The sequence below is a fragment of the Cyphomyrmex costatus genome, unplaced genomic scaffold, assembly GCF_001594065.2.
Source record: "Cyphomyrmex costatus isolate MS0001 unplaced genomic scaffold, Ccosl1.0 scaffold69, whole genome shotgun sequence".
NCBI lineage: Eukaryota > Metazoa > Arthropoda > Insecta > Hymenoptera > Formicidae > Cyphomyrmex > Cyphomyrmex costatus.
In genome coordinates, this window is record NW_017280255.1 from 1,325,043 (window position 1) to 1,346,631 (window position 21,589).

At 40.9% G+C, this 21,589-nt stretch overlaps 1 protein-coding gene across 2 annotated transcripts in view; it reads left to right on the forward strand.

The window, feature by feature from the left end:
* The window catches only part of LOC108780317 (protein split ends), a 92,426-nt gene that overhangs the window by 67,137 nt on the left and 3,700 nt on the right, over positions 1–21,589 (forward strand). Inside the window, exons 2-8 of one of the 2 annotated variants that reach the window (XM_018547971.1) lie at positions 1,595–1,894; positions 8,814–9,376; positions 9,609–10,228; positions 10,397–10,577; positions 10,838–11,129; positions 11,416–12,153; positions 12,235–21,508. In XM_018547971.1, the coding sequence (XP_018403473.1) occupies positions 1,595–1,894; positions 8,814–9,376; positions 9,609–10,228; positions 10,397–10,577; positions 10,838–11,129; positions 11,416–12,153; positions 12,235–21,508 (11,968 nt within the window). The remainder of the gene's footprint in view (positions 1–1,594; positions 1,895–8,813; positions 9,377–9,608; positions 10,229–10,396; positions 10,578–10,837; positions 11,130–11,415; positions 12,154–12,234; positions 21,509–21,589) is intronic. The other variant, XM_018547972.1, reaches the window with a different exon arrangement.

Here is a 21,589-nt window from a genome sequence, read left to right on the forward strand (position 1 = left end):
ACGATGTAACAATTTGTACCTACGTTCCTAACAGATAGAAAAAAAGTTGGTGTTTGCTACATATGTAATAACAAAGAAATTCGAAAATGTCGAAAAACTAGGCTTGTGATGAACACTGTCACTAAATGTAAAGTTTGCGTTTAAAATAATTAGAAATAAAATATTTTCATTATTTCAAACATATTTATAAATCTATATTATCCTTTGACTTATTCAAATAAACTATAAGACATCTTCCTTTCCCACCCTTCTAATAAGAAATGCGTATGAGTACCTGAATAAACTGGTTATTGAACAACCGCATAGTCAACTTTGACGATTGAAAATTCAAAATTTTTTCCCAATATGATTAACACTTAAGTTTACATGAAATTATCTAAATAATGGATATCCGGAGTCATTTGGCGTTATTTTGAATGAAAGACACTAAATTGAGACAAAAAACATGAAATGGGTACTCGGTTATTGAATTGAGGGTTGATAATTGGAATTAATCGGAACCGTTCTAGATCTGATACGGAGTGAATTTTATTCGTAATTAGAAGACGTGTTTTTTCGTAGTAGTCTGACATTTTCAGTAAATCCGCATAGACAAACCAGCACGAATCGCCATGCCGTTAACTTGATGGATTGTAATCGATGAATCGCGGCACATTAAAGCCGACGTTTTCTTTGGGCACCTTATATATTTATATATCATTTCTTTCACACTACTCCCTCTTCATCCTCTCTCCCTCTCTCTTTCTCTCTTTTTCGCGTTACCGTGAGTCGAGTCACTCGGCGAGAGCCGTCATGGTCTCTCCCTGCAAAAACATCCGCGACGATTTTTATCTGTACTAATCTGAACGTAGCAGAGGAAGACTTCGATCGAGGTCTCTCGTCTTTTTCTTTTTCGCTTCTTTTGTTGTCTCTTTTCCTGTGGACCTTCTCTCTCTTTCTCTCTTCTCTTTCTTTCTCTTTTTCCTTTGCTTTGGTCTTAATTTCCTGTGCTCGCATCGAGTATCGAGAGAGCTTTCTAGAGGTGGAGGATTACGGGGTCTCTGTGCTTCGCGGATCTTTCCTTCTTTCTTCGAAATCCTAAACGATCCCAGCGAGATCCCTTCAGCACGGTTGCCGCACATAGACTCGCGACGTTGCCATATTCGTATAATAGGAACTAGCTAATGTTTGCTGATGGAGGGCACATTCCACGCGCGGGAATAGGTATCTTGAAAATACAAGTCCTTGTAGAAACATCAGACTTTAATTTATTTAGATTATTTCATATGTATAACCGTTATATTTTGCGCTACTTTGAGAGAATATTTGTAATATTGTATTTTTAACGGAAGCTACACTTTGCAATAGCAGTCAGACTGCTAAGTACTCAATATCAGAGCTATTAATCAAGCTAATATCAACAATTTCGATATCGGGTTGAAAATGATGCAATTAAATAACCGTAAGCGATATTTTAAGAATAAAGTTTCACATCACTTCTCACGATTAGATTAAGCAAAGTCGGAAAACATCTGACGAAATCATTCTTGATTGAACTCGTGTCCTCTTGCTAATGACGTTGACATTTGTTACATGAAGATTAATGATGTTTCAGGTATGGACGCGTGCAGAGCGTCAAGCTGCTGCCACGGGGCGAGGAGTGCCCTGTGGACGGAGGTTCCAGCAGTTCCCTTGGCGAAAGCAATGAGGGCGGTTCCGGTTCCAGTTCAGGCGGCAATAGCGGCAGCGGGAACAGCGGTTCCTCGGCCAGCGGGAGTGCGTCAGCGACGGTGGCGTTCATGGATATCAAGTCCGCATCGAAGGCTCATGCGACTGAGCATACGCTGGACGAACGATCCCTTACCACACAGTACTACGAGCCACAACATCTTCAGCACAGGTTCCCCTCACACGGGTAAGTTTGCTCATTACAAGTTCCTGTAGAAGTAAGTCGCACAGGATACTCTTGCAGAGGAATTGGTGACGACCCAGTTTTAGAAAAAAGGAAAGCTTGAAAAATATAAAATTACGTACATACTGACATCATATTTTTACATCGGTTTGTACACGACAGTTTTAATGTACTCCAATACGTACTCCTCGAGTGCATCCTCGAATTCGCTATAAATAACATTGAAAGTTTCCTTATGAAAACTAAGAAATTTAGGAAATAATAACAATTCTCATCAAAGTCCATTCCGAACAGTTCCATAATATACGTATTCTGCTAGATGCTTAAATATTTTATTCGTATATGATGTAATAGATATACGAAATATAAGAGAAAATATTTATTATTTCTATATATATTAAAAATTTATGCTATCTCGGCTATTACATATAGCGGATTTAAGCAACCAATAAAAAAATCGTTACGTCTTTTGTTTAACTATTATTATTATAGAAACTTTAATCGAATAAATTTTCATTTGTTCGTTATTGATTTTGTTGCACTATTGATTTTCCGTACAGCTGACTCGATACATGACTTTTTGAAACGGAACTACATAGCGTGTGAATAACAAGGACACAACAGACATGTGGTATTATATCTCAACAGGAAGAGATGTGTATTTTTTGAGGAATAGAAAGATATACATACGCAGTAACAACGTGACATGATACAATGCTTTCTATCATTTTGTTATAAATAAGAGTAGGTATAGGTTCTCTTGTCGGTATGATAAATCACTATAATTGTCGGTTGTGCTTTAAATTAGTTTTTGATCATACTGATAATATATCAATGACATTCGTCATGCGGAAATAACAGTTTCAATGATTCAGAGACTATTCCTATTGTTTTTTTTTAATAGTTGTTTAAAGTTCTTAAGCTTTGTAGTCGGTTTTTATATTTAAGATCGTCTTAAGTGCAGTTTTAAAATGTCACGAACCAATCACAGAACTGTATCGGTATTTTAAGACATTACTTAAAAGACGGTCTTTAAATAAGTACGGACTATAAATAACCTTAGATAACGCTTTGAAATATATTTTAAACAACTTCGCAATTTTGAATTAAACATTTTTATTGTAAATTTTAATTATAATATGACGATATATTTAATAAGAATTAATTTCGATAAATTATACGGTCGTATCCTTTCGATCGATATGGAAATATTCTTGATCTTGCCTTTTCCTCCAAATTAATCTTGTCCAAGAATAGACGGATATTCTCAGCCTCAAAATGGCACGTACAAGTGCCAGTTTACGATGAGTCACGTCCTAGGAATTAATTAAATCGCACATCACAGGAAACAGGTACAAAAACAACAATGAAACGTCAGTACGGACAGTCTTTCAATTATCTTTCTAGCAAAATTCATATGTGTATGATCTACAAATGAATTATACAAATCTTTGAATTATTTTTTCTTCGACTTTTTATCTGATTTAGAATCACTATTGGATTATAAGTTACGTATAATTCACGTCTTACAAGTTAGCGGAACAAAGAGAGCAGAATCGATTTTAACTAACATTTTTATTTGTTGCAACAAGTTGCTAAAGAAAAAAATTTGTTGCTCTATTAGTTTTTTTTTTTTAATGTTTCACTAAAGGAAGATTAAGTTAGTGGAACAATATACATAGAATAAAGCCGATCGACGTAAAAATAACGTAGCAATCGGCTTTATTCTATGTATATTGTTCTGCTAACTTAATCTTCCTTTAGCGGAATATTATTAAAAAAAAAAACTAATAGACCAACAAATATTTTTCTTTGTTAATTTGTTAGCAACAAATGAGCAACAAATAAGAATATTAGTTAAAATCTACTCACTTCCGTTTATTTATAAGATGTTAGATACGTGTTAGGAATTAGAATAAGACATGTTAGATACGCATTTTTTACGATTAGTGTTTTAAAATTTATGGTTTTATTTTAATACCGTAAATTGGAATAAATTTGGCAGAAAATGTCAATAACTTAGACTCAAATTTTTTAAAATTCTTAGATAACACGCATGTAGGTATCTGCATAACACATATCATAGAACTGTTCAAATTGTTGAATTATTGTTGTTGAATTATTTGTACTCCCAATAGTCCCTAAAGATTTGTGTTTTTTAGGACAATTTCGACATTAATTTGACTGTAAATGGCGGCAGTTCCTAACTCTTATTATAAGAACTCTAATTCAAGAAACTATCAATTTGATTATCTGTGCATTATCAAAATTTGAGCTAAGGTTATATTTCACGGTACTATTAATGGTATAGCCTCACAGTAAATAAATCTATCAACCATACTTGAAATCATTATAGATAAACGGGAATAATTCGTCGAAAGATCATACCATTTAGTTATTATCTATGATGTGCCTATTTTCCAAGAATTATGCTGTTTTTTCACAATTTCAAGAATTAATTATATCATCGTAATTATTGTTATAGTACTATCGCTGCATCGATTTCAGTAAACACGTATGGGGGCACATACATTTCTTTTTGCTGATGTAAACAACCAATCGTAATGTTAAGCTTCGCGCATAATAACGCATTATTAATATTCGCTTCGTTGCATGTCGATCGTTATCTGTATTATCTTTGGCTTTTAACGTAGTAGATACACAACGCATATATATACGTACTCTCTCTTTCTCTCTCTTACTGAGTTAATATTAGAGCAGTTACAACAAAGCGAAATCAACTGCCCAGCAACACAATTTCAAATATATTCGGTAATATATGACTCCTCGTGGTAAATTACGGATAAATATACGTAATGCACTTTGTGCAAAACTAGTGTCAAAAGTATCTATAGACTTGTTTTTTTTTAAGCTGAATTTCTTGCACGATTCATTTTCTCTCCCTTTATTTTCACGTTGGGGAAAAGAAAAACCAAATTTGCTAAATAAAATAAATGGAAAACAATTTTTATGAAATAATTTTATATAAATAATAATAATAATTACACGTTTTGACTTCTATTAGGTTATCCTCAGTATATTGTTACACAATAGAGAAGTTAAAATTAAAAAATTACATCTCTTAGAACGTGTCAATTATTAAACTAATTCGCTCATGTAACGTAGCATGTATCATTGCATTTTTTGTAAAACGATTTACATGAACTTTTAGATTCCACTGAAAAAAGGGAAAGATAAAAGAAGTAAGTTTAGTTAAAAAAAAGAAAACCTTTATGTTTCTAATAAATGACACTATGATGTATTTATAAAATGTTTTCAATGTGTGACAAGAAAAATTCATTAAAATATCAATAGAATTATTAATATAATTTCAGGAGGGCAGATCATAAATTAATTCAAATGTCCACAGTGATGAGACGTCTTAAAGAGCATCTTCGTTTACAAAAATCCAAGCTCATATTCCTCTGGTCAATATAGCTAACTTAGATATATTCGAATAATACAGGAACGCATCCATATGTAATTTTTCAAGTTGAGAACCACTGGCGTATTTATTTTGGCTCCAATATGTAACGTAATCTTCCTCTCTTTTTTTCTGCCGCGAGATACGCGCCATGCATTTCGCGCTCCGTGTTTTCTGACGTCATCATCACCTACATCGCAGTCGCCCTCGTCTATTTACTGCATATTTGACGAATTGCGTGTTCTACGGTTAAATAGATAGTATGCTGCACTTTCTCCGTAGGCATCGACGGCACGCGGCACATACTTGAAGTTAAAGCGTATCGCGTGTCGCGTTCGGAGGAGTCGCAACTGCCTTCAATCGATCGATCTCATGATGGAGGAAAGAACGGGGGAGAGGGAGAGAGAGAGAGAGAGGAGATGAAAGGAAGGAAGGAGGGAGGGAGGGGGGGAGGAGTAGCGGGAAAAAAAGGAGGAAAAAAGGTTGTGCGTGCACGCTACACGCTTGCACGCCTATATTCACGCGCGCGCGACCGAGGAGAGTATAGCGGCGTCGCATTTCCACGAAAAGTCAGGTGACCGTGACGACGTGGTCGCTGGCGATGTTGCCACGTCCCGACGGCTGCGCGGGCGCTATCGCCCGAGTAGTAACTGTCGAAGCGTGACGACTGTAGCGGGAAGGGCGTGCGAGGGAGGGGAGGCGGCGGCGGCGAAGGGGGGGAGGGGAGAGAGCGTTAACTGTCAGTAGCGTAGTCAGGAATTTACGAGCCCGGTCCCATCTCAGTCGCCTCTGCTCGTTTCACCTGGTCGTACATATGAATGTCGGGATTGAGATATTTATGCCCGATGGTGTGATTTCTTTTGTATGCACCAGATTGCGAAGACGCGAAGACGTTTCCGCAACGTCGACTGTATTTACCGCCGTGAAACTGACGCAAACACATTAGATATTAGAATGTGCATGACGGTGACCTAATTTTCCATTAAAATGAAACAGTTTATTATATCGCTCATTTGCTACGACAATAATGGAAGAAACAAAGTTTTGTAGAAAATGAGTTCGAATATTTCGAATTATTAACATTTTGTAATATTAATTTAAAAATACAATTTTCTGATATTTTTAATAACTGATGTAATTATAAAGAAATAAATATATATATATATATAAATATATATATATATGTATTTTGTAAAATTAACTTCCTGAGCAGATAATCGAACAATTTTTAATAAGTTTTATCTTCAAGTACACGTAATCTTTCGATGACGACATGCATTAATATTAAATGCAAAAGAGCTAACTAAATGATTAGTAAATTTATCATGATGTATTCCAATGTGCATCGTTCATTAGTTCCTATGCAACGGTCGATCGTTTAGCGCGACTTTTGATTGAGGCGTTTTAGAATATTTATAATAACGTTATCGAATAAAGTCCTATCAAGGTAACAAAATTTCCGAATTATATATCCATCATTAATTTCTATTTCTGTTTTCAATTAAGTGTAAACTTGCTGCATATTTTATTGAAATTATTTTGTAAAATATGCGAACAGTCAATTTTTTCAATTTAAATATTTGGAATTCTTTTCAATGAAGTTAATCCATATTCAAATGTCTATTAACAATGATTTCGGAATATCGAGTATTATTTGGTTATGTAAAACTTCATATATATAGCACGAAATATTGTTTTTTTTTTTTATAATACAGTATAATCGCAGACTGATGAAAGTGTTGGTATATTCGCGAAATCAGAATAATTTCGCGTCCAACAGTTTTAGAATCGTTCAAAGTCAAAGAATCTAATCTAACTTCACACTGATGAGAAAACTCGAATTTGATATCATATTATTCATATTTTATGTTTTGTGTGTAAAATAATTTTTAATTAGGATCAAATTGAGGTTTTAAATAAAACAAAAAATAGGAAAAATCTAAATTATAGATATTGTAATTGCGACAAAGACAGAGGAAAAGTTGAAAGATTCGCAAGTCCAGGGGCGATAAAAACGCGAATACGTCATTGATTCTAAATATTCGTATCGCCTCGATATTCGGACTTTCCGCTGGAATGTCTAAATATTTCAGCCTGGAATTTACGCAGTATTATATATCTATATATATTGTATATTATTAATCGTTCTCAATTCTTTCTTTCTCTCGTATGACTGATACGACACAAGTTATCATTTTATTTTTATGCACACAACTGAACGCAATTAACTTCTTGTATCATCGCAAAGTTCATGAACGTTACAGTTTTCTTGTACTCAGTACAATAATTATACAGAACGATTGATAATAAACATATTTTATTGAATACAATATTTCTTTTTATTAAAAACCAAGTGCGTTTTTTCTATATTTAAGGTTCTTAATTTAACTTATATCTTTCTATAGTTTTTAAAGGATACTATAAATCTTAACGATTATTTAAAAGTTCTATTAAAATTTACTCTTAAAGTTAAACGATAACTTCTTCAATTAATTTGCAGTCTTAAAATAAAAATTTTTTAAGAAATTTTTTATTTTTTATTTTGTCTAAAATATTATCCATATTACAATATTAATGTTAAGGAAAAATAATACCAGTTTTATAAGAAATATCAGTATTTTCAGTGTAAAGTGTAAATTCTACAGATTATTCGACAACTTCGGACGTTTTTCAAAACATATTTGTATTACACACTTTATATTCATGCATATAATTTCCATTTTTTAATATTTTTATCACTTATGTCATATTTTTGAGCGAAGTCTATACATGTACTTGCTTTATAATTACAAATATTTTTTTAATATAAATTCATCTAGTTTTGCATCTGAATGGTCATTGTAATATGCCAATCAGTTCATCATATGTATATAAATCATTAATTTTTGAAAAAAGAAACAAATAAGTTTAATCATGCATATGAAATATAAAATTGAAGATACATTCTAATGTACTTTAGTAACTGTGTAATATAAAAAGAATGAAACAACAAATACGAAAATTCTATTTTTTGTAATGTTGCACGTAAAAAGCAACTACAGATGAATGCTGAGTTAAATATAACTAGTTTGGTCCAGTGTGATTTTTTTAAAGACAAGAATCTTTGCTACGTGTCAATTTTCTTTCATTGACAAATAAGATTAAGTAACGAACAAAACGATGAGATGACGACGATAAACGATCCAGATTGAAAATAACAAAAGATTATTACATCAAAGTGAATTATCGCACAATTCCGAAAGCAACAATTACAACTGATGGCAGCACTCGCTCTAGCAGGATAATACTCCTTGTGTGGAAAAAAAAAGTATATTTTTCTTTCCTAATTGAAACAAATCCAACTTATAACAGTACTTTTTCATCGCATGACTCGTTAAATAAATAAAACAATACTGAAGAGGAAGAGTGACGAATGTATTTCGTGGCGACTTCTCATTGACCCGAGTACTAACGGCCGTCCCCTGTACGATGACTAAGCACAGTTTTTTCGTCTTTCAGAAGTTCAGAGGATCATGGATCCGGCGGTGGCAGCGGGGGCGGAGGCGGTGGAACAGGCGGCGTTTCCGGTGGCGGCAACGGTGGCGGGAGCACCGGTGCCGGGGTCGGTGTTAGCGGCGGCGGCGGCGGGGAACGAGGAGACAGGGGAAGCGAGAATTTCGACTCACGTGGTTCCCATGGCAGCTTCTACGGTAGCGAGAGGAGCAACCGAGTGGTTGGCACCGGGAGCGGCGTCGTCGGCGTCGGCGTCGGCAGCAGCAGCGGTGGCGGCGTCGGCGGTCATCCGACGGATCCATCGACGGGGGACCCTGGCGGCTACATATCCCGCAGCCGTCCACCACCTACGAGTTCTTATCACGTGACATCGAGCAGGGCGAGGGATCGGCTATATCCGAGGACCGGCCCGTACGTCTCTGGGCCGCCGCCCCCGCCCCACTTAGACCGACATCGTGGAAGTCTGCCGCCGTCGTCCTGGTCGGCATACGAGCCGACGAGTTCGAGGTACGGCAGTGCACCGCCGCCACCTTCGCCCGCCACCAATGACGCTTACCAAGATGAACAAGGTAATCATTCTAATCCAGTAGAAGAGTTTTTCATGATCACAAGAAAGTCACGCGTGTAATTTCTACATTTGCTTCTCGTTTGAGTGTTAAACCATTAAAATGAGAATTGAATGTCAAGGAAATGTCAGAAACCGCTCAATGCCGGTGTATAAAGAATATGAAGAAAAATAACTAATACATATTTCTTTCTTATATTTTTGCGTATTTAATTTTAATCATTCTTCTTTTGTAGGAGGTAGTGGAGGTGGTGGTAGCGGTAGCTCTGGTGCTCTCCGACAGCACAAGAAACAGCGAAGAAAATCACGCAGTGGGAGCAGTTCGCCAAGCGGTAGCAGTCGTTCCGGAAGTAGTAGCAGCAGTCGAAGCGGTAGCTCGGGCGGCAGCTCTTCCGGGGGTAGCACGTCGCCCGGTAGCTCTCCTCATCGCACCAGTAACGTAGCCGTCACAGAGGATCGCAGACCGTTAGCCATCTGCGTTAGAAATCTGCCGGCACGTAGCAGCGATACTTCTCTCAAGGATGGCCTTTTCCACGAGTACAAGAAGCACGGAAAGGTGACGTGGGTGAAGGTCGTCGGTGCAGCCGGCGACAGATATGCCCTAGTCTGTTTTAAGAAACCCGAGGACGTGGAAAAAGCTCTCGAAGTTTCGCAAGATAAGCTATTCTTCGGATGCAAAATTGAAGTAGCCCCTTATCAAGGATACGATGTGGAGGATAACGAGTTTAGGCCGTACGAGGCGGAACTCGATGAGTATCATCCGAAAGCAACAAGAACATTGTTTATTGGTAACCTCGAGAAGGACGTTACTGCATCCGAGCTCAGGAAACATTTTGAACCATTTGGCGAAATAATAGTGAGTTGAAATTGTTTTGAAACTGAAACATTCGTTTATGATGTCAGTATAGAAATTTAATAAAAAACAAAATCATCTGAACAAAATTTCAAATTGAGAAAGTCAAATAAAATAATATCTAAGCCTAATAAACATTAAGACATAACATCCCGTTATATTTGTTTGCAGGAAATTGATATTAAAAAACAAGGCGCCGTGTCAAGTTATGCTTTTTGTCAATATTCGGATATCGGTAGTGTTGTTAAAGCAATGAGGTCAATGGATGGTGAACATTTAGGTGCGAATCGAATTAAACTTGGATTCGGGAAGTCGATGCCCACATCCTGCGTTTGGGTTGATGGTATCGGAGGTATTTTATTATATTTATTACATTTCATCTCTTCAGTCATGTACTATATATAGTAAGAATTTCAAAAACACAGTTATTTATCAAAATGCAATAGAACGGGGTGTCAGTTTCATTTTATTAAAAGTTACATCAAATAGTAGCATTAAAATTTATAAAAATGAGATATTAAAAAAGAAAGATTTTGGTATAATAACCAACAATGTGGCATTAAATATATTAAAATATGGCATTAAATATATTAAATATTCTTTTTTTTTTAGATTGTATGTCCGAGAAATACTTGAACATGCAATTTCATCAATTTGGGCCGATAACTCAGGTAGTGGTAGATCGTGAGCGTGGTCATGCTTTGGTCTTTTTCGATCAAATAAGTTGCGCTCAAGCTGCCGTAAAAGAAATGCGGGGAGCTGCACTTCGTGGTCGCCGTTTGCAGGTCGATTTTGCCTCGAGGGAATGCCAGGAAACGTTTTACGAACATCTTGAGCGTCAAGGAAATGCTAGTGAAAAGCCTTGGGACTCGAGGCCTTCGCCAGCATCTTCATTTGACGTGACGTATGTATACTTTCTTTATCATTAATTCAATAAATCAATTTTATTATAGTTAAAAAAATACCTCGATAAAATATGAAATATTTTATATCGATAAAACAAGTTTTTTTAATGTGCATATTTGATATTTGACAATCTATATTTGAAACAATTTCTTTTCTTAGTTATTCTAGATTGTTTGATATTCTGTTGGATTAAAACTGATAGTTTATTAATATAGACGCATGCTTATGTATAAGTTTACAAGTTATAATCAAGAACTTAAAACGATTGCATTCGTGATTCGAAGGATTCCTTCTAGGCGGGAGCGTAGTAGTTTCGACTCGACAGTGGCGGTGTCGAGTTCGAGTACCAGATTCACACGCTATGACACGCCTCCGCGATCAAGGACGGCGAATTACTCGCGAACTTCTGGAGGCAGTACACCTGGTGCAAGTCCAGCCCACCCAACGGCGATGTCGCGAAGTAATAGACGATCCTATCAGGATTCTTACTATGATGGTGATTACGCTGAACCGACGTCGCGACGGTTTCGTAACTACGACGAGTTTAGTCAAGGCAGCGGTGCAAGTCACGACGATTATCAGAGCAGCGTACTCAGCGACAGTAAACTCAACGACGACGATTGCCCGCCACCATCACGGCGTCACACAGTGCAAAGCGTCGTTACGAGTGTCGATCCACCCGCACCACCGCCACCGTTATTACCTCCACCTGACATTCGACATCTCCAAAAGGAGCGCGTTCATTTATTGGAACAACTCGAGGAGTGTCCTAGTAGCGGCGACGAGATTGGTTTTGTGCCGAAGAAACGCGCTAAACTTGATAGCTCGTCGACGACAATACTTTGTGAAGATGACGAGCCGGAAATCGCGTCGATACTCGTTACCTCGCACTCTAGTAGAAAAAGCATTGACTTTAGGCGCGTTAGTGATAGCAAAGTAGTGATGCATCATAGCACAAGGAGAGGTAGTTGCGAGGGTAGGGGTCCTGGACCTTGTAAACGTCGTCGGGATACCACTAGCAGGTGAGTTATATTGATATTTGAATAAAATAGAAAAAAGCAGTTGAAAATTACCAAAACAAAAATAACCGTATTTTTTTACAGGCATCATGAACATCATGATGGATCTCGACCAGGTACTCCTCTTGTTGATGAGCGACCAGAAAATTTAGTACCCAGCGAACCAAGACGATTTAAAGAAAAAAGTCACGAAGGTCCATTATCGCTGCCTTTACCAAGGTTTGCAGCTCAAATGTTAAATAATAACAACAATACAAGCAGTAGTAATAACAACAATGGCAGCAGCACTCGATCGAGCAGTGCCAGCCTCGCCAAAGTTGCTAGTCCGCCATGTGCCAACTTATCTACTGCGCCCAGTCCTCGTGCCGCTCCACAACCGCCGGCTTCACCGCCTCCCAGACATACCAGCTCGAGTCCAACCAGTTCTGATAGCGAGACAGCACAGTCTCCTAGTCTGGAGGAGAGGATACGCTCTCTGGATGAAAAGTACGAAAAGTGGTCTGGTTCGAGAGCATTGAGTGCTGCTGGCGGTGATGCACTAGCAAAACTTGATGCGAGCGCTTCAGAAAGATTCCGATTTCGGCATAAACTGCTCGATATGGATCTCCATGAGGTGCAACCTTCCGATATCGTAAAATCAGTTCTCGCGAAAAGAAGTGTGTTCGATGAAGACTCGAAGCGATTGGAGAACTTCAGTGAAAAGTACGAACCGCGGGAATTTACTGGTGTTATTGGCGTTAGTTCTATGATCGGGAGCACCGCTGGTCTTACCACTAGTGGCTGTACTAGCAAAGTTTGTCTGCAGTATCCGTTTCCTAGTCATCCGCCGGTACAGCCGACCAGCGGTATTTCGGTTAGTCAAATCGGTATTAATACGTCATTATCCGCAAGTTTGACCTCGACGACAACTTCGATGGCTCCGTCGATGTTGAAGACAGATCCGCGGATAGTGCAACATAACTGTATACATCCAACGCCGGCGACGCCGATTACACCTGGTACTTCTATCAAAACAGTTAGTCCTGAATTACCACCGGTTTCTCTACCAATCGGTCTTATTAGTGGAACGACAGCCAGTAGTGGCAACGGTAGTGGTTTAGCGTCAGCCAGTAGTCTTCTAAGCAGCAATAGTAGCATAGGTAGTATTCACACTCTTGGAGCCTCGACACATCGAGGATTGAGCATCTCTGCGACCACCGCATCACCTACGGTGACTGCAGCGTCAACAGATGCCTTCTCGACTACAATAACACCAGCGGTACCTGTTGTGACAACCTCGTCAACGGTAGCAGCAACAACAACGATGTCCGTAACAGGCACAATATCTTCCATGATTACTACCAGTTCGATAGCTCCAGCGTCTTCCATAACATCCTCATCCAATTCTTCCTCTTCATCGTCATTATCCACATCTTCCACAGATTTGACTCGTTCTCGTTTGAAGAAGGAAACGAGCGGTAGCAGTCGAGAGAGCAGAGATTCCCGCGACGGAAAGGATAGCAGAGAGTCAAAACATAATAAAGGAAAAGATTGTCAAAGAAGATCACGAAAAGAAGAAACCGATGTTGAAAGAAATCGCAAGGATAAGGATGAAAGTTTAAACGTTGTAAGCGATATCAGCAGCACGGATAATCATAATAGAGATATTAAAGAAAACAAAGAACTAAGGTATGAAAGGAAAGAACGAGAGGAGAAAGAAAGGAGAGACAAAGAAGATCGTGATAGACAGGAGCGAAGGGATAAGGAAGAGCGTGAGCGACAAGAGAAAAAAGAAAAGGAAGAACGTGAAAGACGCGAAAAGGACGAAGAAAGGAGAGAAAAAGAAAGACAAGACAAGGAACGGCAGGAGAAAGATAGAAAAGAACGGGAAGAAAGAGAACGTGAGAGAAAGGAAAGGGAAGAGAATGAATTTAAAGAAAAGGAAAGACGAGAGAAAGAACGTATCGAACGTGAAAGGAGAGAACGAGAGGAGAAAGAACGACAAGAACGGAAAGAACGCGAAGAGCGTGAGAGGAGAGACCGGGAAGAACGCGAAAGGAAAGAACGGGAAATTCGTTTGGAGCGTGAAAAGCAAGAAAAAGAGCGTCTTAAAAAAGAAAGAGAAGAACAAGAAAGAAGAGAAAAGGAAGAACGAGACAGATTAGAACGAGAAAGAAGGAGAGAAGAGAAGGAACGTCTTGAACGAGAAAGAAAACGAGAGAGAGAAGAAAAAGAAAGATTAGAACGTGAACGTCGGAAAGAGAAGGAAGAACGAGAAAAGATGGAAAAGGAGAAACGCGAGAAAGAAGAACGGGAGAGACTCGAAAAAATTGAAAGGGAGAAACACGAAAGAGAAAAGCGACGGGAACGTGAAGATCAAGAAAGGCGAGAGAAAGAGAAGACCGAGCGCGAAAAGAGAAGAGACCGCGAAGAAAAGGACAAAGACAAGAGAGAACGTGATGATAACAGACGGCAGTCGACTGAAAATCATTTACATCCCTCTATTCCACAATCTCAGAATCAAGTTGCTCCGGCACCGGTACCGATCAAGCGTAGGTGTTCGTCCCAAGATTGTCCCACAGACGAAGACGCTAAGCGTGTGAAACTTTCAGATCATCGACGAGACAGCAAAGACCGGTCCAAGCAAAACAGGAGATCCGAAGATCGCAAGCATCGTAATGATTCGCATCGTTCTAGTCGAGAGAGCAGGGAGAGTCGTGACAGTAAGGAAAGTGCAACGCAAGATAGCAGGGACGGAACACATAGCGAATCAACACGGGAAAACAATTCGAGGGACAGCGGAAATAAGGAAAAACAAAGGAGCAAGAAAAATCGATCGGAAAAGGAGCCGAGAGAGCGTAGCCCGAGAGTCTCACATGAATCCGATAAAGAATTTTTGTCAAGGTTGGAACTTTCCAAAAGAAATGACTCGAGTCCATCGACTGAACAGTCTTCTGTTGGAACAAATCACAGAGACGCGCAACATCATCAACAACAACAGTCTACAGTAAATTCTCATAGCGATATGGATGATGGTCCTCTCTCTACTCACGAAATACAGGTAGCGAGAAATCCATCAGCCACGGATACCGACAGCGACGAACCTAAGAAACATTCAATCTTCGATATTGTCGATGACGAGCCTGCTTATATTAGCATGTATGACAAAGTAAAAGCCCGTTCAACGAAAAATATGCAAAAATTAGAAGAAGAGAAACGTCAAGTACGTTTAAAGGATAAATTTTCGCAGCTGAAGCAAAGTCGTGCTAGACGCGAGGAGAAGAAGCAGTGTACATCTTGGGACGGAGATTCAGTGAGCAGCAAAGCTCTGACTGAGGACGAGGCTACTTCCGAATCGGACTCAACGAGAACCAAGTCCCTCTCGAGGAAGGGCTCGCGATCTCGCATTCATTCAGATACAAGCGAGGAGGAGGAACCATTCAACAACAAGATCCGAAAGCCTGTAAAGACAGAGAGATTCCTCGAAAGCGACGTTGATCTCGGTTTTGCCGATACTGAGGAAAAGCAGAATCCGTTAGAAGCGTCAAATGTTATCGTTAACAGTGTACATACGAATATTAAGGAGGAGCCTCGTACGTCCGACGAAGACGAGCGAGTCGCTATTGGTTTCCGTACGAATCATCCCACGATAGTAGTGAATAATCACGAAAGAGATTCACGAAAGAAATCACACAAGAAAAAACAGAAACGTCAGAAGAATAGCATCTCAAGCGAAGACAATTTGAAGGTCGAACCGAACGTAGAGCATAAGAATAAAGCCGATGTCATTACGAATGTAGATTGCCGGCCGAATCACGGCACGGAATTAACTACTGTCACTGCTGCTACGACCATTGTCACAACAACGTTGGAGAACGCGGAGGAGAGAATGCGGGCCGATAAGAAACAACGTAGTAAAAAGGAGAAGAGACGTGATCGGAACGGAGAAGATAAAGCTAAAGCAAGACGAAAGAGGCTCAACCGACAAGAGGCGAGGGATTCTCAACGTATGGAGGATATCTTTGGTCCTCTATCGGACGTTGACGATGCTCCACCTAACACCTTCTTTAACAGATTTGGTAACATGACGTCGGAGAATAGCGCTTACGCTTCGGACAGCGACGGTGGTCGTAGCTCACTCGACATGGATAGAGTGAGACGTAAAACAGAAAAGAAACGGCGTCATCAGCCAGAAGATGAGAACAGTGTCGATTTAGCTGAAGCCGGGCGAGAAATTGAAGCGAAACTCTTGCGTATACCGAGCTCTCCGAAGACCGCCCCCGCGTGCACGACCGAATCCAATGATCATGATGTATTTCGATTTACTGATGATAATGATAGCGTCGAGCCGTCCACACCTTCGACAGTGCCGGAAAAAATCAAGGAAAAGAAGAAGAAACGGAAAAAGTCGAAAGAAGAACGTAGTCGAAAGGATTACCATCACCACCATCATCATCACCACCATCATCACGAAAAAAGCGGTGAATTACCTTATTTAGGTGCCGAACCTAGTCCACCGAGAGCGAGCAGTCCACTAGTATCTAAGACAGTATCACCTAATTTATCCGCGTCTAGAGAAGCATTATTAAGTCCTATACCTAAGGTGACTACCAATGTATCGACTGTACCATCGATCACTTCACCAGTCGTGACTAGTAACATACAGACTCCCAAGTCGGAAAAGAAGAAAGACAAGCTTATACCCGGCTTTGGAATAGAAATAGACGAAACAATTCATGAAAATGCTGTGAAAAGTATCTCAGAACCAGATGAAAGAGACAGCAGTTGTCAATCACGAAGCGGTAGAGAGGAACCGGAAGTACCTGTGTCAACAACACCACCAGCTCAAAACGAGGACAAACCACGAGTGGCAATATCGCAAGAAGAAACGGAGGACGCCGTTGCCGCGTTGCTCGAAGAAACGTTTGGTGCTTCGACGGAGGACTTCTCTTATGAAGGTGAAGAGGAAGAAACGGAAGCCGACGGAGTTGTTGGGACATCAGCCGAAGCGCCTCAAGAGGACGTTGAAGAGATGCAGCAAGCGGTTGAGAGTCTGAACGCCTCAACGGGAGAGGGCGATGCGGACTTGAAACCAGATACTCCACAGAGCGAGCATGATCTTCAAATCGACACGGACACGGAGGAAGATCCGAATTATGAGACAGTTGATCTCACGCAGCCGCCAAAGACACCCGATATACCATCGTTCTACAAGTCTCCAACGAAGACATTACCTATGACGCCCATTTTGACTACGCCCGAGAAGTCGATCGAAGTACGATTACCACCCGCAGTTACGAAACCACAGAGTCCACCGGCTTCCGTAATTGCTCATTCTTGGAGTTTGAACGAACACAATAAGGCACGAGAACCTGTGAAATCCTATCAATTAAAAACTGACGAATTAGATGTTGACATCACCAGTCCAGAGAGAACAGTGCAAAGAACATCCGTGTCACCGCCACCACCTCAGTATAAACAGCCTATGTTAGTTCCTTGCAGCGTACCGATCAGTGACGTATCAAAACCACTCTCCGTTCCAAATTCCCGACCATCGCCGATCACAGTGCAACCTCTCTACCAAAGGCTCCCTGTATCTCCACAATCTCAAATGGTACCGATGCGACAAGCTTCTCCCAAAATGCCAAACGTCACGACAGTTTCATCCTCTTCCAACACGACACCATTGCCACCGTTAGTCCCATCAAGAATGCCTCCTTTGGTACCATCGCAACCACCACCGCGCGTTTCTCAGCCGCTTTCGCCTAACGGACAATGGTCACGAAATCCTACGTTAAATCCACACGTACCCAATGTGGGGAAAAGAAAATCGTCACCGCCACCTACTAAAATTGCAGTATGCGTGCCTATTCCTGCCCATAGACCGGAAACACCAGTGCAGCAAATTTATTCGACTGCAGCTACTCAACAACCTGTAATACAGCATGCCTCTGGAATGGTGGCACCCTCACCTGGCTATCCACGTGGCGGTTTACCGCCGTTGACCGTAAACATCCCACCACGGCCTTACATGCCGGTACCACCATTGGCATCTGGCATACAGGTCAAGAGCTCGCGCGATGCTTCTGGCAAATCTGTCATTGAGACACTACTTCCCGTAAATCCGAATGAACCTCAGAGACTAGACGAACCGAAATTATCACCCGCCATTATACCAGAACCAACTAACAAAGCGTCCACTTCTCCTAAGGTTCCTTCACCAAATCAACCACCTACGTATATACCTGAAACGGCGAAGATAGAAATCAACGCTAGCACATCCAGCCCAGTATTTGGCAAACCTTACATCACGGACAGTTACACGATGTCACCTAGAACGCAGAAGCAAATCTCCGTATCTATTACAACAGACAACAATTTATTATCACCAAGACAAAAACAGGAGGTGTCGAATCTTCAACTTCTAACTACGCATGTACCTCGTTCTTCTACGCCAAGTCCTGTGATCGTGGCTCATGGTCAATCTCATCTACTTCACAAATCTGTGCACTCTTTAGGTCCACAAGCAGTCCCTTCTTCAAATCAACCATTGATAAAAACAGTGGTACCTATAGTTGCTCAACAAGTAACGCCGAATACAACATCATCGGTACTCAGTGACAAATGCGTCATTCCGCAAACACCCGTTGTTTGTCAAAGGCAGTCACCTGTTTCTCAAAGTCAAGTAGTCAAGTCTCACATACCTTTGGTATCTGTGACAGTGTCACAGACGATCATAACCAGAGTGGTACCATCCACTGTATCTTCTATATCAACTCCATCGATAAGCGAGCAAACCACGCCGGAATGTTTAGAACCACGTATAATCCAAGGACAACAATTGGAGTTGGATGCTGAGGCGCAAATTAGTCAAACTCCCCAACCAATGCAACTTACACCTCCTGTACAATCTACACAGCTAATTGATGAGATAAAGAAGGAACCTGCCGATGTCGAGCAGGAAGAAACGATGGAAGAAACTTCAGTTACGTATAACGTAACTGAATCTGAGACACCTTTAAATCCACCATGTATAAAAGAAGAAGATATAAAACAGGAAAAACAAGAAGTAATTAACACGGAGATTGCACCATCCATTCCTAAAGTCGAATCTGTTGATACGATTGTTCCAAAACTTGAAATGGAAACGCCTATAAAATTGGAACCTACAAGTGAAATTAAAGACGAGGAGGCTGTGAAGGAAGCTGATGAAGTAGAATTAGACGAAGAGCCAGGAGAGGATCCATTGAAAGAACCGAGCACGGATCCTCTTGCTATTGACTCCAAGGAAGATCCAATCGATAGCAAGGAAGATAGCGATTACTGGTCCGCGAAGGAAGTGAATATTGAAAGCGTCATAAAGAAAGTTGACGCTCTATGCGATGGTGAAGGAAACGATGGTGATGACGAAGTGCAACAGGGCAACGAAAGTATAAATAGCGATTCGCATGACACCAGCAAGCACGAGTCGGATTGGTTTGATGCTGAGTCGACAGAGGGTGAGAATAAAAAGAACTTCGTCTCAGCTGACGATCAAGACGAGAGTGTGGAAACATGTGAAAACGAATGTACGAGGAGTCGTCGCGGCAGAACAAAGAGTAGACGCGGTAGTCGCGGCGGGGTCACTACCAGGCGAGGTGGCAGAAACGCAAGCACCGTCTCTCATCGGCGAGGTGGTAGAAGTTCCAGAGGTAGCAAACATCACGTTGAAAAGAATAAGTTACCAGCTGACGTTTATGAATTCCACGATGACAGTGAAGAGGACAATGCCGGTCGTCCACGACTTATTCTCACCATTAAATCTCCCGGGCCGAACGTAACTGGACCGAATGTGCAGTCGGCGACACCCGTGGCCGCGGTCAAGGAGGTGCCGCCGGAGGAGTTCATTTCTCCAGCCGCCAACACGAGGAAATCTAGAAGATTAGCGGAAAGAGACGGCAGCCGCAACACGGTTGACGATGTCATCGAGGATGTTGTCCGCGGATCACCCACGAATAAAGGATTAATTAGCGGTAATGCTGGAAATGTGCATGCTACTAGGCGAAGCACTAGGCATAACAATGTTCCGCGTAATACAGCTCAGCAGTCTATCGTACCGCTGACAGAACTTCGCAAATCACCAAGGGGAAGTCGTAAAGCAGCGAGGCGAACATCGGAAAATAATGACGACAGTGGAGAGGAGAAGGTGAAGGAAGTAACAGCGACGTCGCAGGAGACTCCAATCAAAGAAGAACCGAAACTGATTCAACCGGAAAGTCCAAAAGCAGAGGAACCGATTCAAACTGTTACACCAGCACCGCTGAAGACGGTATCACACGAACCGATGACATTGATCGATCCAGTTACAGGAATGCTAATACCGATGAGAGAATCTGAGGAGGGCCAATACATTCCAGTGTCTACGTCTGGTCAGGCGCAAACTATCAATAGAACACATGGTGAACCTCGAAGCGGTGTATTACCTGGCGCAACTCCGACAAACGAAACTCCACGAACGAAACTTATTTCCGAGGGTTCTGTCTTAGTACCAGCAGAGTCGAAGAAAGAAGCTGTTATAGAACACGCATCTTGTCAGCCGACACCAACCCAACAACAAATCCAACCGCAAACTAGTGTAATTACGAAACCGCAATCGCCGGCTGTACAAGTCACCTCCATTACTGTTGCACAATCTTCGACAACAGTCACGACCATCGTAACTACCGTGACTGCGACGACCGCACCAACTACGACGGCGCAGCCAATATCCACCTCGTCTTTGCAAACAAAACCTACAAGTCTCAAGGCGCATGTATTGAACGCTAGCAAATTAGTAACATCGGCTCAACAACAAGTTATCACGAAACCCGTAGCTCCGAGTCTACCTAATCAAACAATAGTACAAAACATCGTCAAGCCACCCGCGCAAGCAGTACAGGGTCTCAATTTGCAAATACCACCCAGCAGAGTCGTGTCGCCTAGTTTGAGTCCACGTGCGAAACAGGCACCACTAACTCCAACGAATGGAAAGCAAGGTCAACCAATGTCTCCTGTACTTAACAATACTGGAGCACCGCCTAATCCCAAGCAACACCTTCTTCAAGCTGCTAAACAACAAACATCGACGATAGTGAACATGCCACAAAAACTGCCAATGAATATACATCCTACCAGTGTAAACGTTAGTACTCCGACACCATCAAGAATCCATCAACCGCAACCTACTGCTCTAAAGGGTATCAATGGACAGCCCCATCCGCTCAATCCGAAAACACACTTGTTACAGGCTGTGGTTCCACCAATTGGAACAGTAGCGAGTTCACCTACGCAACCGCATCTCGTCAATCCTCAAATCTCAACTGTTGTGAACAGTGTCCGACCACCAGGACCGAAAGCTCCTGTACGTAAGCTTTTTTAAGTCGAGAAAAAATACTTGAGAGATTTGAAAAAAATGTAGGCTAAAAGTTTTAAATCTCTCAAC